The sequence below is a fragment of the Bombyx mandarina genome, chromosome 22, assembly GCF_030267445.1.
Source record: "Bombyx mandarina strain Sakado chromosome 22, ASM3026744v2".
Classification (NCBI taxonomy): Eukaryota; Metazoa; Arthropoda; class Insecta; order Lepidoptera; family Bombycidae; genus Bombyx; species Bombyx mandarina.
Genome location: NC_143228.1, coordinates 10,842,797 through 10,860,949, shown reverse-complemented (window position 1 = coordinate 10,860,949; position 18,153 = coordinate 10,842,797). Strand labels below are relative to the sequence as shown.

Sequence of the window (18,153 nt, the reverse complement as noted above, 5' to 3'; positions counted from 1 at the left end):
TAGCTTAAAAATGTATGATGCTTTAACCAAGAAGTCTAACAAAACTAGGTCAGTTTTAAACTGTATCATATTACTAAGACCCTTCGCACATACCAGTGCACCTGTGATCAGTTAACTTTCATTGTTAAAAATAATATATTACATCATTCGTTTCTACGTTAAGGATGGGATAGCCGTTATTTGAACGAGAATGTAGCTTCGACTCATGCGTCTTGGTGTTTCGATAACCTAAAGACAACAAAGAGGTTTAAAATTTACCACGTTAAAGCTGATGATAAAACATCGTAACTGCGGCTACAAAATAAACAGATATAATCGTCTTTGTTTCCCGAATAACTAATACGAACAACCCTAATAGTTGTTTTTTTTTTTTTTGCAATAACGCTCAACTTGTATCTTAGCCTACTGTACTTTATGTAGTCAATAAATGATGCTTATATAAATACTCCGTGACGCTAAAACCGGTCAGTGTGAGTCTGACATTCGAGAGACGCAGGCCACAAACATGAAGACAATCATTTGTTGTGAGTTGTTTTAAAAATTTATTAAAATATATAAATACATTAAACATTACAGCGACACGAATGACCTGTTTAATCGAATGCTCAAATGTTAGTGAAATTTTAAATTATGGTCGGTGATCTTAACGCGTTAAATTGTTCATGAAATTCGTGTGTGTTTTTATTTATTTTATTACAAAGAGCTACGTATGACTTTGTATTGTAAGATTATCAATATGACCATGACCCTTTAGAAAACATTGAAGACCGGTTCGTATCACGTGACTTACTGAATGATGCTTGGTGTTATCTTGATCTGCACTTTTGACAATAACAACAGACTAAATAAATAAATTAAAAAAAGAAATTGGGTATTGTAATATTGAGAAAGTCCGTTTAATTTTAGTGTAAATATAAAATTTTGTCTATTAAAACTCCTTTGTCACTAATTGGGCAATATTAAGAATACTCGGATATCATTAAAAAGTAATTATTAAATTATTATTTTTTTGACTTCGTTTCTAGAATATTCTGTTCTACTTTTCGAAATGCAAGTGACACATCAATGAGGAAAATCAACTAATTCGTACTGAATAATGTTTATATTATAAATTTGAAAGATGGTGAGAATCGATGGATGTTTTCTTACTATTGTACGCTAAAACAATCGGTTAGTAGTATATGGAGTATAGAGTAACACAACCGGTCCTTTATGCTGGAAAATAAAGTCTATTCCGTTATTAAAAAAAAAATTAACGTGAAACCGCTGGTCAAGTTTTATTAATTAATATGACAATTTAATTATGAAAAAAGCAATATGTATATTTTAATAATATGAAACTCTACACAAAATAAATCTTAAACTTTAAAAATATTCACATTTATATTAAAATACCGACACGATAACAATTATTTACACCTGCAATTATCGTATTATATCTGAAGCTTATCGATAAAATAATCCGTCAATGCAATTGTTTTGGTTTAAATTGAAAATATTAAAAAGTAAACATAAACAAATCGGGTTTCCACATTAGTAGTAGAAGTTAGTATTTGGTGAATCTCTAGGTTTATGTACCACTGTCCAATCATTTCTTGAGTTTGAGGTAAAGCATATTCTTTATTCTAAATGCAATTGAAATTTTGAATTCATATTTCAAGGTAGACCGCATCATATCCGTAGTGATATTGATTATTTTATTTATTTATTTATAGAGAACCACAATGTTACACATCAGCAAAATATTTAGCAAATAGCACATATCCTATTCAAAAATAAATGCTAATACAATTACAGATGCTAACAGTATGCAGTAGTGAAAAAAGTGCTTCTTTTTAGATTCTATAAATATTATACTGGTATAATTATTTTATATTTGCTATTACTATAACATTACTTATAATTAACATCAGTTATACTCGTTTCTATCAAATTAAATTTCAGGCATCTCGCAAATATTTCTGAAGTTTCTAACTTGAACTAAAATATTATCCCGAATTTCAGTTACGACTTCACTTCACTTACAAAAACTTATGTTTATGCTTTATTTAACGGGAAAAAAAGAAATAATTAAATAATAAATTTAAATTGTCAGCTAAGCGACAATTAACTATATTTAGGGCCAAAAATAAATATTTAAAACCTTCAACAGTATCACTTCAAATAATCATATTATGAACACATGACATTTTAAATGGAATAGGTTATTAAAAGAAAATTCAAGTACTTATAATTGTAGTGACTGTTTGTGAATATGACGGCAAAATTTAAGAACCACTTTATATAACAAAATTAACAAAAGTTAAAACTTCCAGAAATCCTGCAAAGAAGTGTAGACACGCGAGAATGCCGTTTCGTTTGCGAATGAAGTGTTTGTTTTGTTTTGATCGGATGTAAAGTTATTAAAAAAAGAATACAAATAGACGCTGACCATTCATTCGCTTTTTGTAGGTTATTTTTTCAACTTCGGCTTGCCAACTTATGTTTTCATTTATGTGTTGAGTTCATCGATAGCAATTTACATTTAATTCACTTGTGGTAATTACATAGTAAAATATGTTAATACATAGTTGATTAAATAGTTTACAGGCTCCCAAAAATATCTACGAGAAACAAACGCTCGTTGGAAAATTTTTCGTTTCATTATTCTTTTCTCATAAAAACACTTAAACGTAAACAATATAGATATAAAGCATTATCAAATACATATGACCTACCTACCATCCTTATCTCTCGGCTAAATATAAATCAAACTTTGATATTAATTGAAGTGAATCGTTATCGACTCTATGTTAATACAGTTTACCTTCTTACACATTGATGATCTTAGTACGTGACGATACAAATAACAAACAATAAAACAATGAGTAAAGTGGGTTTTCCTTTTGCATTCAATGTTAATGGACCGGTTTTCCGCTTACATAGGTCTTCGGTGTCAGTCTATAATATTCTCGTATTTGTTTATATAATAATATATAAATCTACAGTGGTTTTTACGGATGTTCCGTCATAACTACTGAACCATGAATTCGATTGACTTGAAACTTGGTATCCATGTAGAAAATACACGTACTTAATGGATAGGCTAATACTTATATGAGTGTTGGACTCCCTACACTAGTTGCGGGGGCGTGAATGATGAGAATCTTTGCAGGGGTAAGAAATAATAATGTTTATTTTAAATGCCCAGCGAAACGGCCGGGTACAGCTAGTTTGTTTATAAAAACGTTTTACCGAGAAATATCGTTCATCACCTAATACGTAAATTACTCGATGAAATCGCGTCTGGTGATATAACACTACTTTTTTTTAAAAATAAATACGTACGTAAGACGGGTTCACAGATATTAAGGATCAGAAAGTTGTATTTAAAACCTTGTAAAAATCTTTGAAAAAAAAAATCCCTGAGAACCTACAAAAAAAATCTTATATAGAAAAGAGACGCTCTGTACAGACAGCTAATTTATTAAATTCTCGTATGCCGAAGTCAGCAAAAAACAAGTTTACTCCGTAAAATTGTTCACCCATAAGCGGACGAATGCCACAAGAAAAACCTGTTTTGTAATATAACTTTATGTTTAATATATTTAATGTTATTTGTGAGCATGCAGGCACAAGAGCAACTAAATACCCGCATATGTCTACCGATAAACTGTTGTTTAGCCTTTAAATTTTGTAGGAAAGCTTAGGTCATAAATACGACTTAGAAATTGATTATCGTAGTCTATCGGAACTATAGATTAAAGGCAATAAGGGCTAATACCACTTCAAACGGAAACGCTGATTCACTTTACATTACAAATAATGGGAGTGAGTCATAAACTCGTGCCAAATTACACAAACGTAAACTATGTTTTAATTGATGTAATCAAATACTGAAGGGGACGGTAAGCAAGTAATCAAAGCTCCCTAAAAAACTTAAATAACCGCTAATAAAAAATAAGGCGTAATTATTACCGTTGAATATCATCAATCATTTAAGGTCAGTGGCAGAGCAATGTACCTATACCTATTCGATGAAAAATTGTTTATTAAATGCACTTATCATTAACGTTAATAAATCACGTTATCATCAACAGTTTTGTAAATTTATTATATATTCAATAAGAATAGTATTGCTCTGTAATTAAAGAAATGCGCAGCATTATAAATAGGTTAAGGTATCCTTGACTGTGTGATCGCCTGCGAATTTATTACATCTTACTTGAAACCATATTAAGCAGATATTCTGGGATAAAACACCGAGACACTAGCCTTACTAGACAAAGCTTAAGAATATTATTTCGTTTTAAAACATGGACATCTCCTATTTAAATCCCCCTCATATTTATATGAATAAACTACATATAAATAATGTATCTGCCTGAAATGCAATGGATTTCCATCAAGAATTTCATTCGTTCAATGAAAACTAAAAATAATAATACGATAGATTTTTAGTTTAATTTAGCACGTTTAAGACCTTTAGTGGCCATCTTCTGACGAATACAGAACAGAACAAAAACATGCTGGCAGTAATAAATAAGTCAAGAAAATAGCAGACATTACCCATGAAGAGATTTGAGAGAGAAGAGAGATATTGATACAAATGTAATTATACCGTCAAGCTATCGTCATTATCATCAATTATAGCGTCAATTATATCAGTAGATATGTATGGACATAAAAATATTTTAAAAAAGGTCCATGATCCGCAAAATATTATGATCACGTGAAGAGTACTTTTGTATTTGGTACCGCAATAGCACAAATCTCGAAATGAGTGATGAGAAACATACTTATTCTGTGTAAAAGCTTGCCATCGTCAGAGGCCAAATAGAAAGGAAAAGACCTTGTCGACTGATTAGCCCCAGGTCCGAAACTTTTGCAATGCCTCAAAATGCTAGAGATGACAACGTTGATGAAAATTGTGGAGTAAGAGAAGATCTACTATGTCCATCGATGCAACCACAATCACTCTGCCCAAAGTAAGCGGCTTAACAGAAGACCGCATTCTCTGGGAAGCTCAGATTAGACGCATCTCGTGACTGGATCTTGGAAGATTCGGATATATCCGTCTGACACAAAATCGTTAATCGATTGATTTGTTGTTTCATAACGATAGAAAGTCTACGAAAGTGAAGCAGGCAAGAAGTGCAAAGAAAACATTGATATTAAACCTTTTTTATTTTATTTTGATGGACTATTTAATGTTTGTACCTTAACAATATCAAAACAGTATCAACATCGAATAGTTTATTACCAAACATTAACCAGTTTTAATACTCTATAAACGATGGCATTTGTGGGTTTCTGCTACACGCTCACTTAACGAATAAAATAAAATAAAAATTAGGAACTTGTTTTCTGATCAGCCCCAGTTAAACTTGGACGAGTCTTTACAGCCCCGACTTAGTACAATCTATATTACTTATTCTGCATACTCGGATATTGCACTTATTCATTACACCTTAAGAGGCCGTCAAAGACCCTTTTTCCATGAAAATAGTTCACAAGACTCCACACAATGCCTATAATAATGAAGTGAAACTTTATTTTATTGCAGTGTTTACGATCGCCATCGCGGCAATGGCAGCCGTCACAAATCTCTCTAATGTACTCAAAAATGGAAACGATAACTTCACAGCCAGAATGTTTACCGTAAGTATATTGAGCATTACAGAGAACGAATTTACTTGTAATTGTCTTCGATTTTAACGTAGATGTTATAAAAACTGTTTAGTTTTTTAATTTTTAAATTAGGAATTCAAAGTTTTTACTTTAAGAATAATTTTATGTGTCTTCCAACTAGGGCGTACACAATTGCGATAGTGATATAATATCGTAGAAATCAAATCAATCTTAAAAAAGTTTACTGTTCAATTTAGCTTAAAGTCAGATTTGTAAACCGCCTTCAATATTGTGATCCGCTATTATGTGCTGTTGTATTTCACAACTAAAAGCCGCATGTCCGAGAGTGGATCAGGATTTGTTTACAGTTGGAAGTCAAATATGTATTACATTAACTTAGATGCAGGTTGCGCAGATCAATCTTTGTGGCGAATCTTAGGAAAGGCCTATGTTCCTTAATAGACATAATATGTGGGCTGATGATGATAAATAAGATTAAATGTACTGAATTAACTTACATACATTTATACTTATATACATTTTAATGAAAATCACTTTTCGGTTCTTTCAGGAAGTAGTGAAAAATAATCCAGGGAAAAGTGTTGTCCTCTCGGCATTTTCGGTGCTGCCTCCTCTCGCTCAGTTAGCTTTAGCTTCTGATGGTGAAACCCATGAAGAGCTTTTGAAAGCTATCGGCTTCCCTGACGACGATGCTGTAAGTATCACATACAAGTCATTATACCACTCAACAAGCCCCTAAACAGTGGCTATTCGGCTAGCTGACACTACAGATTTACTGAATTATTACACAAACTTATGATATATTCGATAACAGAGAAACACCTTCACTCTATTCTACTTTTTTGTAGCACAATCAAACACTCAGATACTGTTATGATGCCCACAATGAGTGTATTGTATATATATATGCATTATTAACTGTTAATTCAATTTGTTTTTTCATTTTAATAGTGAAATCCCGGAGTTCAGTAGTTCGTTTTTTCTGTATACTAGCTTTAGTCGTTGTTTTACGTGACTTATGTCGATTTTTTGCTACAGTCTCTAAATAACAGGACATAAAAATATTATTTAACTCACAATAGTTCGTCCTCATTATTACGAAACTCTTTATTGTGCAATTTTCGACACGCACTTTCCCGGTCACTTCACTTAATAATTATCACTTAATAGAAGTTCGTGACCTCGTCTACTCATTTGAATCAAAAATTCATAAAAAATGCTGCGTAATCAATGTTGGATTTACTCTAAGGATACTAGGTTCTAGTGCTCAGAGCATGCTTACTAAAAATTTTGGTGTGAACAAAAAAAATCATCAGACTTATGTTTTTTTTTTTATTGCTTAGATGGGTGGACGAGCTCACAGCCCACCTGATGTTAAGTGGTTACTGGAGCCCATAGACATCTACAACGTAAATGCGCCACCCACCTTGAGATATAAGTTCTAAGGTCTCAGTATAGTTACAACGGCTGCCCCGCCCTTCAAACCGAAACGCATTACTGCTTCACGGCAGAAATAGGCGGGGTGGTGGTACCTACCCGTGCGGACTCACCAGAGGTCCTACCACCAGTGAAAAAAGCTTTGAAAAATATAATAGCGTTGAAGATATAAATAACCTAATCTCGCAATCTTATCTCGTGCGTGTGTGTTTTAATAGCATGTTTAAAAAAAACTTAAAAGTTGAAAAGTTTATAATACTTAAAATTATTATTAATCCTTAAAAGAACTTATTCAACGTTCTCATTTGGACTAAAGTTCTTTTTAATCCTGTAACTGTAATTAATGTAGTGCGTAATTAGGGCAATATGGTTTTTATTTCACACAATATAAAACTATTTTGAATCTGTATCTAGTGTATTCGTTAATAAATACACATTAATGTCTATAACAGATCAAAAGGGCAGCTGTATTTCAATGATATAGGCATCCATATTCATTATGACATTGTTTTATTACGCATTACGCTTATTATACCGTGGCGTTTAATTAAAATTTCAAGGTCTCCGGAAAAAAGTTCAATCCATGCTTGGATTTGATGCAAAGAAATCATTGGAAATATTTCCATTGTATACCTCAGCAGGCTACATCTTATCTAGTACAAAGTTAACTGAAGGTCAAAAGTCAATAAATAACGAAAGTAAAAATTAATTAAAACGATATTAAATTATTTTAGATTAAATCCGTATCGTATTAAATATTTTAACTTTTCGTGCATTTGAAACTTTGTGACATCACCGGATCACGCACGTCTAATGTTTTTTTTTTTTTTTAAATAAGTTAGGATATACTTACTGAATGAAAAATAGTTTTTTGTTTTATTAATTGCTTAGATCGATAAACGATCAGTACATCAACAAAATGAATTCCGCCACTCACCTTATAACAAGTTGAAGTCTAAATCGTAGAAGATAGTCGTCGTTAATTGGCCGTTAACAAAAAATGACTTATGGTGGGACCTCTTGTGAGTCTGCATGGGTAGGTACCACACCACCCTGCCTATTTCTGCCGTGAAACAGTAATGCGTTTCGGTTTGAAGTGTGGGGCAGCCGTTGTAACTATACTTGAGACCTTAGAACTTATATCTCAAGGTGGGTGGCGCATTTACGTTGTAGATGTCTATGGGCTCCAGTAACCACTTAACACCAGGTGGGCTGTGAGCTCGTCGACCCCTCTAGGCATTAAAAAATTAATAAATAAAATGTATAATCTACCTTTTTTTTCAAAAGAGATTCCCAGTACCCTATATTCTAAAATTGCACAATAAAGAGTTCCGTAATAATGACGAAGAACTATTGTGAGATAAATAATATTTTTATGTCCTGTTATTTTATTTAGACAGCAAAAAAATCTTCATAAGTCAGGTAAACCAACGGCTAAAGCAAGTACACAGAAAAAACGAACTACTGAATTATATGTATAAGTATAGTTTTCCATAACGTTTAAAAAATATCCCTCACTGTTTCGTTCCAAGATTTTATATTGCCTTGTAGTAACAATCACAATTAATTTTGTTGCTTGCTTATAGATACGAACAGAATTCGCGAGTAAAAGCCGTGACCTTCGATCAATTAAAGGCGTTGAGCTTAAAATGGCGAACAAAGTATACGTTCATGATGGTGGAAAACTAGACGAGAATTTTGCAGTCGTTTCCAGGGACGTCTTCAATTCGGACGTCCAAAATATTGATTTCTCGAAGAATACAGTCGCAGCTAAGTCTATTAACGATTGGGTAAGTTGAGAGATTCATATACATTTATTTAAAATACTTATCTTGTCCTCAGAGAATGTTCTGTCATTAATAAATATATACGGGTATGAAACCCATTCTTGTTCACTACTTCCCCAACGCTCATCCCTAACAGTAAAGTACTTCTTTTCATATACTGGATATTATGTAGTATATCGTATGCCAAATAAATAATCAACTTGGAAACAATACCGTCATGTCGATTTCGTCTTTTGTTTTCTTTTTTTCTATTGCTTCGTCTTGTATAGTCGCTAAGAATCTTTACAATTTTGGGGTTTCCGGAAGACCAAACTAATGTCAGACAGACATGCATTCTTGGAACTGCAACTAGGTACCGCTAAATTTCAATTCATTTTCTAGGTAGAAGAAAATACCAATAACCGCATTAAGGATTTAGTTAATCCGGACTCGCTCAGCTCAGCCACAGCGGCTGTTCTCGTCAACGCCATCTATTTCAAGGTTTGTACCTCAATACAATAGTTTTACTTGCAAAGAATTGGTAATAATGGTAGCTATTAATATTATACTTTTTTTTGCTTTAATCTGCGTGTATTTTAATTTTAAATAACTTCATTTCACATGATACTGAAAAGTGAAAATAATTCTGTTAATCAACGTATGGGATTACATTTTAATGGACCATTTTCGAACAAAGGAGATTTCAGATTACAAATATTTTCGCTGACGGAGAGCTCGATGTTGTTTCAGTGATCGTAGTCAGGATATTAGGCCGAATAGTAAAATTATTGTATTGTCATCCATACACAAAGTTTTAACTTATTCGGACATTTTAATGCTGGTAAAAATTACGTTGAAAAGTTTAATTACCTAGATAGATATAATTCAAGCTAATAAAAGCATTTAAAAGTAGTGGTGCTTATATATTTCGTACTATTCGGACTACCTCGCACTCGAGAAAGAAATTTTTGAGCCCCAATGCATTATTTATTTTTTAATAATTTTTTTGTTACATCCAGGGAGCATGGAGTTCTAAATTTGACGAGCGACTGACCAGTGACCGTGACTTCTACGTGAGCAAAGACAAAACAATCAAAGTACCCATGATGTATAAACGCGGCGATTATAAATATGGAGAGAGCGCAGCACTTAATGCCCAAGTAAATATATTAAATTGAAATTTTAGTAATAAGAAGTTAATCCATGCTAAACTTCCAACTACACTTAGATTCTTATTGCTACAGCCCCGTTTCCCCTATAGTCGTGGCTTTGTTGCTAAATCACAGACATAATATAACAGACTCAGTTCCCGGAAACCATGCAACCGATTTATAAAAGTTAATTACAGCAAAATATAATAGTGATGCGTATTTCTTAACGAATTTTTAAGAATAAGTTCACAATTTCTTTCAGCTAATTGAAATACCTTACAAGGGCGATCAATCGTCGCTGATCGTAGTGTTACCAAAAGACAAGGATGGCATTACACAACTTCAAGAAGCACTAAAAGACCCTAAGACGTTGGAAACGGCTCAGCAAAGCATGTATAGCACCGAAGTCGATTTGTATCTTCCCAAATTCAAAATTGAAACGGAGACGAATCTCAAAGATGTTTTAAGCAATGTAAGTTTCATATATAAATAATAATAAGTAATGTATGAAAAATAACAGAAAGTAAAAATACATAACGTGCAAAATGAGTCTGAAAGTAGATTGCACTGTGTATAGGTTGTATTGAAATCACTATTAAAAGGATATTTGGTAATATAATGGATACCCAACACAAAAACTCTAAAAGAATCGCTTACATAGAATCGCTTATAGTACAATTAAGACTTTGTCTGATAGATTGGGATTAGGATAGATTGGGAGCATTTATTTAAATTTAAATCTACCTGGATTTTAGTAAACATTTATCATAAGGCTAGCCGTGAGATCATTAGAAAAACAAAATTGCCAAAAAATACCTATTTCCTTATTATCTATAATAAATGTTATTTGAACTGAATTCTTCATGCACCTTTTCGTAGATGAACGTTAATAAAATATTCAACAACGATGCTCAAATTACGCGCCTTCTAAAAGGAGAAAGCCTTTCTGTAAGTGAGGCTATTCAAAAAGCGTTCATTGAAATCAACGAGGAAGGCGCTGAAGCTGCTGCAGCTAACGGTAAGCCACCCATTAAATAAAAAACTAAACTCATATACATACCTATTCTACCACAACGCAACACTACGTTATGCAAATGAAACCATGAGCTAATTTCTAAAAATGTACAACCTTTGCGCCAACACACGTTCAGGACAAGATCAGATTCTCAATAAACAGCACGATTATCATTTTGCAGCAATTTTGGCAAAATTTTATTGAGGCTTCGACCTTATGTATCAATACGATGTTTATAATTAAACGAGCAAACACAGCTCCAAATAGCGCTTTTTCCAGTTTCTCAAATAAAATAACTAATAAAAGAGCCAAAAAAATGTACTTTACCGAGTTCAGTGATGTTGATTGGAAGAGGCCTATGTATAGCAGTGGACGACTATGACTGATGATGATGATGAAATATGTTTTTTTTGGTTGTACAAACGCGGAACTTCGATCCAATGTCTCAATTAGAATAAAAACTCCATTAACAGTTTTGATTTGGAGAGTTTTCATCTGCTTTGTTATTGTTCTTATTGGTCAGTCCTAATTCAGTAAGATTCTAACGAAAGTGGAAAATGATTTAAAGAAGACTTGAGCTGTATCTATTTTGCATCTTATCTTATCATCTTACCTATCATTTTATCTTCTGTCTACATGGTGAAAAAATCTAGTTTTTCGAACTTGAATTTATTACAAAAGTTTATTTATCCTGTATTCAATGTTCAAATTTAGGTGTTTAAAAACTTTAGCCTTAACAGTCCATGTTCTATTCGATGCATATTTATTTTCTACAATTCTCACCATGATTTCCTGCTTTGCCAATTAACGGCTGGCAAGCATTCCTATTAGCGATTTAATTAAATAATATATCTAGTCGATATTCATACGTTGAAAACTCCCGACAAAGATCAAGATGATTTTATGCTACCCTCCGATTAACACTCTTTTCTTGCAATCGCAAACGACAAAAGAGCTATGTTTCATACAGCGAAAGATGTATTAAATAAAACTCAATTTTCGCAAAAAAAACCATATGAACTATGTTAGAGTAAATAATTTTCAATATTACAGCTTTTACAATGACGAGATCATCAAAGGTTTATGTACAACCGCCAATCGTTTTCAATGCAAACAAACCGTTTTACTATGCCCTTCAAGTTGATGGTGTTATTATGTTTAACGGAATCTTTATAAATTAGGTACAAAATATAGTTTATAAACATTAATATGCATGCAACATATTAAAATACTAAACGCGCAATTTTGGTATGATGTCAAACTTATAGAACCAAATTCTCATTAAGAACTAAACTACCTGGATTTACATATAACGCTGTCAAACTAAATTAATTAATATTGTTCACGTCCATACAAACAATCTTACATAAAACTCATTCATTTTAGTAATACTAAACGATGGAGTTTTTTAATTTTATATTGAAGTAGTATTTACTAACTACGATTTAATTTTGTATTTACTTTTTTATTTATTAAATAAAAATGAATACTATTGGTTTTTTTTCGTTTGTTTCTGTACCCGCGATCTACGCATTCACAACAAAAATTACAATATAGCGGAAGATAGCTCAGAATACTGGACAGTCTATAGGATCCGAGAATATAAAATAATAGAACACGAATGAATGAATAGGAATTTGAAGAACGTGAATTTATTATAACCAATAGAACACTTTATTTTATATATTTAAATAAAACTTAAAGCAGACTTCATAGTTAAATATTTACAAATTATCATTAACTACACTTTGTTCCTAATAGTATCTGCTTTTTATCAACTATAACGTCGACTTTCCTCACTTTTCATTTTAGAACATAATATTTCACTAGTACCTACCGAAATATATAGAATTTTTATTACTCCGACATTTTTATTAAGGTTTCTACGTAATTATGAGAATAAGTCGATCCTAATGAAAGGTAATTAAAACTTCACTAACAAGTAAAAAATTTAATAATAACGCATTCACATTATTTTCCAGCCTTCGCCGTAGTATTTATGAGTGCAGTTGTAAGTCAGCCGCTTGTATTCAAAGCGAACCATCCCTTCGTATTCTTCCTAAAAGGAGACGGTGTCACTCTTTTTAACGGAGTTTTCCACCCTTAGGTACAATTCATAAACATTACAACATATATATGCGAAGCTTACATCATATGTTATATGTTAACCAACTAAACTGCACGTGCATGAAAACTGCTTCCATGTAAACTGTACGTTTTCACTGTACTGTACAAGAGATACAACATTTCAGTTTCAATACAAATCAGCCGCCTTAATTCGACACCAATCATCCTGTCGTTTACTTCGTAAAGGAAGAAAATATAACTTTAGTTGACTGAGACTTCCACTCTTAGGTGCAATCGATGACTATCTTGAAATCACTAGACGCGTGGCTAGTGATGTAAATTTAATTAGAACAAAATTCTTTTTTTTTTTAATAATCACCTAAGCTAATGCAAGAAAATTTTTTTCACCTTTAATTGTTTATTTAAAGTAAAAAAATTATATCTTAAAGTAAAGCATGAAACAGGAGTGCATGCGGCAGAGATGCGAATGTTGAGATGGATGTGTGGAGTGACAAGAATGGATAAGATAAAGAATGAGTATATCAGAGGAAGTGTGAAAGTGGCCCCGGTAAGCAACAAATTAAGGAGCGGACAGTTAGCGTGGTATGGATATGTGATGCGTAGAGAGAAGATGCATGTGACTATGAGATGTATGGAAATGGTAGTGCAAGGTAGAGGGGGAAGAGGTCGACCGAAGAAGACACGGATGAAGTGTATGAATGACGATATGAGAGAGAGAGGAGTGAGTGTTGAGATGACGGCTGATAGAAGAGAATGGAAGAGAAAAAATAGCTGTGCCTACCCCACCTAGTGGGATAAGGTGGAGAAAAAGAACAAAAAAAAAAAAAAATCTTAATTGTAATTTTAATTAACCAGTCATATTGATTTACAGAATTTGACATCAAATATTTGATCGCAGTTGAGCCCTCTATATTCGACGCCAACCATAATTTCGTTTTCTTTTTAAAGGGAGAAAGGGCTTCACTTTATTTACCGGAGTCTTTCATTCTTAGGTATATTAAATGACCATTAGCAGGATTTAATTTGTGTGTAGACACTGCCACAAGTTTGATGACCACAAAATAAACTAATCGGACATAATAAACATTGTGTGTTTGCCAACTAATAAATAAAAGTAGTTTAATATATGTACGTTCACTCTTAATTCGTTTATGTTGGATAATCCACTGGTTTCTCAAGACTTTTGCCATCCCTTATGCATTGCATATTGCTAACGAGTATTGAACACGTACACTGTATTTATGGTATATCATAATTCGAATTCCACATTTCATAAAACTGTAATAGAAATATAGATCAACGTCATGGCAGATCAACTTTATTCTTCAAGTGGTTTTTCTTTTTTTTCACAACTGAAATTGCCAGAGCCATTAGTCACGTCCATTTCCTTGAATTTGTGTTTTTTTTTTATTATTTTTATATTGATCAAATAAGATTAAAGAGATCTATTTTTATGAAAATCTGAACAGAGTTACGTGTGTCGAAACGCAAACCTCTTATCCTGCAGACCGCGGATCGGCAAACAGCCGCCGTCGTCCTTAACATGTCATTTCGGATCCTCTCGGTTCTCTAAAACTGCTCCCCCCTCAAACTGAACCCCTCAATATCAATTTTTAACACTCTAAGAAAAATGTAAGCATTACATTAATAACTAAACCGTAATTGTAAATAACCAGTTATATTGTTTTCCAGTATTCAACGTAGAATTATTGAGTGCCGTTATAAGTGAGCCAACTGTATTCGACGCGAACCATCCCTTCGTATTCTTCCTAACGGGAGAAGGTGTCAATTTATTTAACGGAATTTTCTTTTCTTAGGTACATTCAATAACCATACAATATCATGCGTGCATTAAAATACATAATATGCTAAGTGTTAGATTAACCATTATAACAGAACTTTACTAAACTAATTCGTCATGGCATAAAATATTCTTTCTATAAGCGGCTAATTTAGATAATAATTTGTTATTAAGTATAGTTATTTTCCGTCGTTTTCCATATTAACAGGATAGTGGCTTCTAAACTGGTCAGGGATCAAGCTTTCTGTCTTCTAACAAGCATAGATTATGTAAAACGAAGTGAGTTTGCTAGTGTTGATTTATCAGTTCGGCGTATTGTACTTGTTATCGACAGGAGTGTTAATGGCCAGCTCGTATCCCGTTAATCAATAAAATCCTTCGATAAACGGTTACCGGCTCGTGTGTGACTCAAATAATAAATATTTCAGAAATACGCTTCGGACTCAGGGCCGGATTTGACTCGGGTGAAGTGTTCTACGCCGATCGCCCATTTTTCTTTGCAATGATATGTAGAAAAGTCATTATATACGAAGGGATATTCAAGCCGACGTAATTAAACTCGTTAATGTTGTGAAGTGTAACGTATCCATTTGTATGTTGAATGCACCACTCGGGTTGAGGCTAGGCTCCTAACGATGCCGGCGGTTGATGAAACTTCTTCTAATTCATTAATGACGATCATAGGCGATTAAAAAAGGTAATAACTGTTTGATATAAGCAATACCTTATAAATACGATTTGCACTGTATTGCGTATTCATGAATTAAACAATAATTCCGAAGAATCAAACATTTCTAAGTGGTTATAATTTTTTTAACTCTTATTTAAACAAAAGGTAAACGGAATCTCACCAGGATTTTCATATTTTTAAGTTCAAACATTCTTGTATGTTGCAAGCGCCATCATCACGGTTGGAATAACTAGACCCAGTCCGCCTTGGCACTTTCGATAGCACAGAAATATCTAGAACTTATTAGATGTAAAAATCGTGGTAAGACGACCTTAGATAATAACGTGTATAACATAGATAGCCTAAAAAAATAAATTTTTTATTCGAAGCATATATCTAACAGAAGAACTTTCATGTGAACTGCATCTACGTTTACCGGTGGTGGATGATCTAATACACAAATCTAATAAATCTTGAAAAGAACTTAGAAATTATTATTTAAAATGTATTGTAAACTTTGTTCATAATATCATTATGCGGTTGTAGTATTTACCTGAAACATCATTGTAAATACTAACAATTCACATTAAAACATTTCATATTTAACGGTCCGCTTCGCTTTTTGGTACTAACAATATTTGAACATCCCGGTGTACACGGTTCTAACTTTTCTTTTGTTTGTCGAAATTTGAAAATGTTTTAAAGTAAAGTTTTTATTATTTTAAATATGTGAACTAGTAAATATTATTCTTTGATCAGTTAATTATCTCAATTAAATTATATTTTGGTTAAAAAATTTTTTCTCCCTTTTGATGAATTTTTAAACATTCTCCGGCTTCATAATAATTATGATGTGTAAATGCAAAATTTAATTCTTCTTTAATTTTTTTAGATATTAATTATTTCAACAACAATAATACAGCGGATCACGAGGTTTTTATAGAAGACCCAATACAAGTATTTGATTCAATAAATAGATTCTTATTATTATTTTCTTGTTTTATTTCACCCAAAACTTAGCTCACAATATGGGGCAGGCAAGTATAAGCTCGTAGCCGTAATTAAAACTACTTTTACGATTGTAACTAGGTGTCTCTCATTTTATATTTTTATTTTTGCCACTAGTTTTCGTAGCCACGACTGTCAATCGTGATTAAATCGTAAAAATAGTTTTAACTACGAATCGCGAAAATCTTGGAAAATACGATGTACCCGGCTGCTATGCTACTTTTTCCCTACCTATCGACTGGTAGCCTAGTGGGCTATTCCAGCTACGCCCAGAGACACGTGGTCTGATACCACACCTTTCTTATTACACTCGAAGGCAGAACGAGGTTCGCCTAATGATGAACGGTCACCGCCCGCGTTGTACATTTAGTACAGTGGTGTAAAAGAGATTACTAAAAAAATTCAGCTAAAAACTCTGCTCTCCTGCTACACTGGTGCGACCTATGATATCCAGCTGGAATGTGAGCCCAGCACAAGTGAGACCGATAGACATCCGTGAGGGCTCACAAGACGACCAACCACTAGTAACAAAATATAAAAAGATATAAACAAACTATAGTAATCGTATAAAATGTCACTTAATTATTTTTGTTATTTTTTTTTGTTGCTTAGATGGGTGGACGAGCTCGCAGCCCACCTTGTATTAAGTAGTCACTCGAGCTCGTAGACATCTACAACGTAAATACGCCATCAATCTTGAGATATAAGTTCTAAGGTCTCAGTATAGTTACAACGGCTGCCCCACCCTTAAAACCGAAACGCATTACTGCTTCACGGCAGAAATAGGCAAGGTGGTGGTACCTACCCGTGCGGACTCACAAGAGCTCCTACCAGCAGTAAGTTTGTGGTAAAAGTAAAGGAGCACTTCCAGGTATATCTAAAAATACAACGAACACGCATAGATTTGACGAGCGACTTCTGTAAAGAATGAAAAGTACAAAATAATATAAAATGTAAAGGAAACAATACATAGAATGTACGTCGTAGACAAATTACGCGCGCATTATTATGGTGCTTCCGTTCCGGCTATTGTGTGGCGATAGTGAATTGACTGGTAAGGTGCCTCTGCCTAGTTTCGTTCGCTGGAAGGCGTTTTCCGACCGCTTACAACATTACTCGAGTAATTTGTTAAGAAACACCGACTTACTGTCTGATAGACAACGCTTTTGTGCCCTAATGAATACTGTCAGACGAACAAACGTTACAAACACGCTAAGACTAATGTGGGCCACCTTTCACCCTTGTTATCTCTGTGACCTTACCTTTTGTTTGAATTTAGCTTTCATGATTTACCTTCTAAGTTAAATTAATCGTGTTTTAGTTTAAGACAGATGCAGAGCTTTGAATAGATTTACAATCTCGTACATAAAGATGCAAAGTATTTAAGTAAGCAAATAGTATAACAAAATTCATTATATGTCAGGTATTAAAGTGATTTAAAGAAAAAAACACGTGTGGCACTCGGGGACTGCCGCGGTGAAGCTATTGCATAGCATTTTTATCAACTTATGCAATTATAATTAGACAATAATAATTAATATTAAAACAATAATAAAATAAGGGACTCCCATATAACCCACCCGCTA

The 18,153-nt window shown here is 33.1% G+C and overlaps 1 protein-coding gene across 9 annotated transcripts; it reads left to right on the top strand.

Moving 5' to 3' along the window:
- Nucleotides 1-367: 367 nt before the first annotated feature.
- Nucleotides 368-16,594, top strand: serpin-1 (antitrypsin). 9 transcript variants are annotated; one of them, XR_016325101.1, is made up of 11 exons: nucleotides 368-524; nucleotides 5,546-5,640; nucleotides 6,182-6,325; nucleotides 8,655-8,858; nucleotides 9,237-9,335; nucleotides 9,854-9,994; nucleotides 10,248-10,457; nucleotides 10,865-11,003; nucleotides 12,983-13,107; nucleotides 14,781-14,905; nucleotides 16,452-16,549. XR_016325101.1 is itself a non-coding variant. In XM_028184784.2 (10 exons), the coding sequence occupies exons 1-10, from the start codon at nucleotides 506-508 to the stop codon at nucleotides 16,456-16,458; spliced, it is 1,179 nt and encodes a 392-aa protein (XP_028040585.1). In that variant the 5' UTR covers nucleotides 368-505; the 3' UTR covers nucleotides 16,459-16,549. The 9 variants fall into 9 exon arrangements, 6 of the variants coding, with proteins under 6 accessions (XP_028040585.1, XP_028040588.1, XP_028040586.2 ...); XR_016325100.1 differs by lacking the exon at nucleotides 12,983-13,107 and adding an exon at nucleotides 12,054-12,181; XR_016325099.1 differs by lacking the exon at nucleotides 14,781-14,905 and adding an exon at nucleotides 12,054-12,181.
- Nucleotides 16,595-18,153: the final 1,559 nt, after the last annotated feature.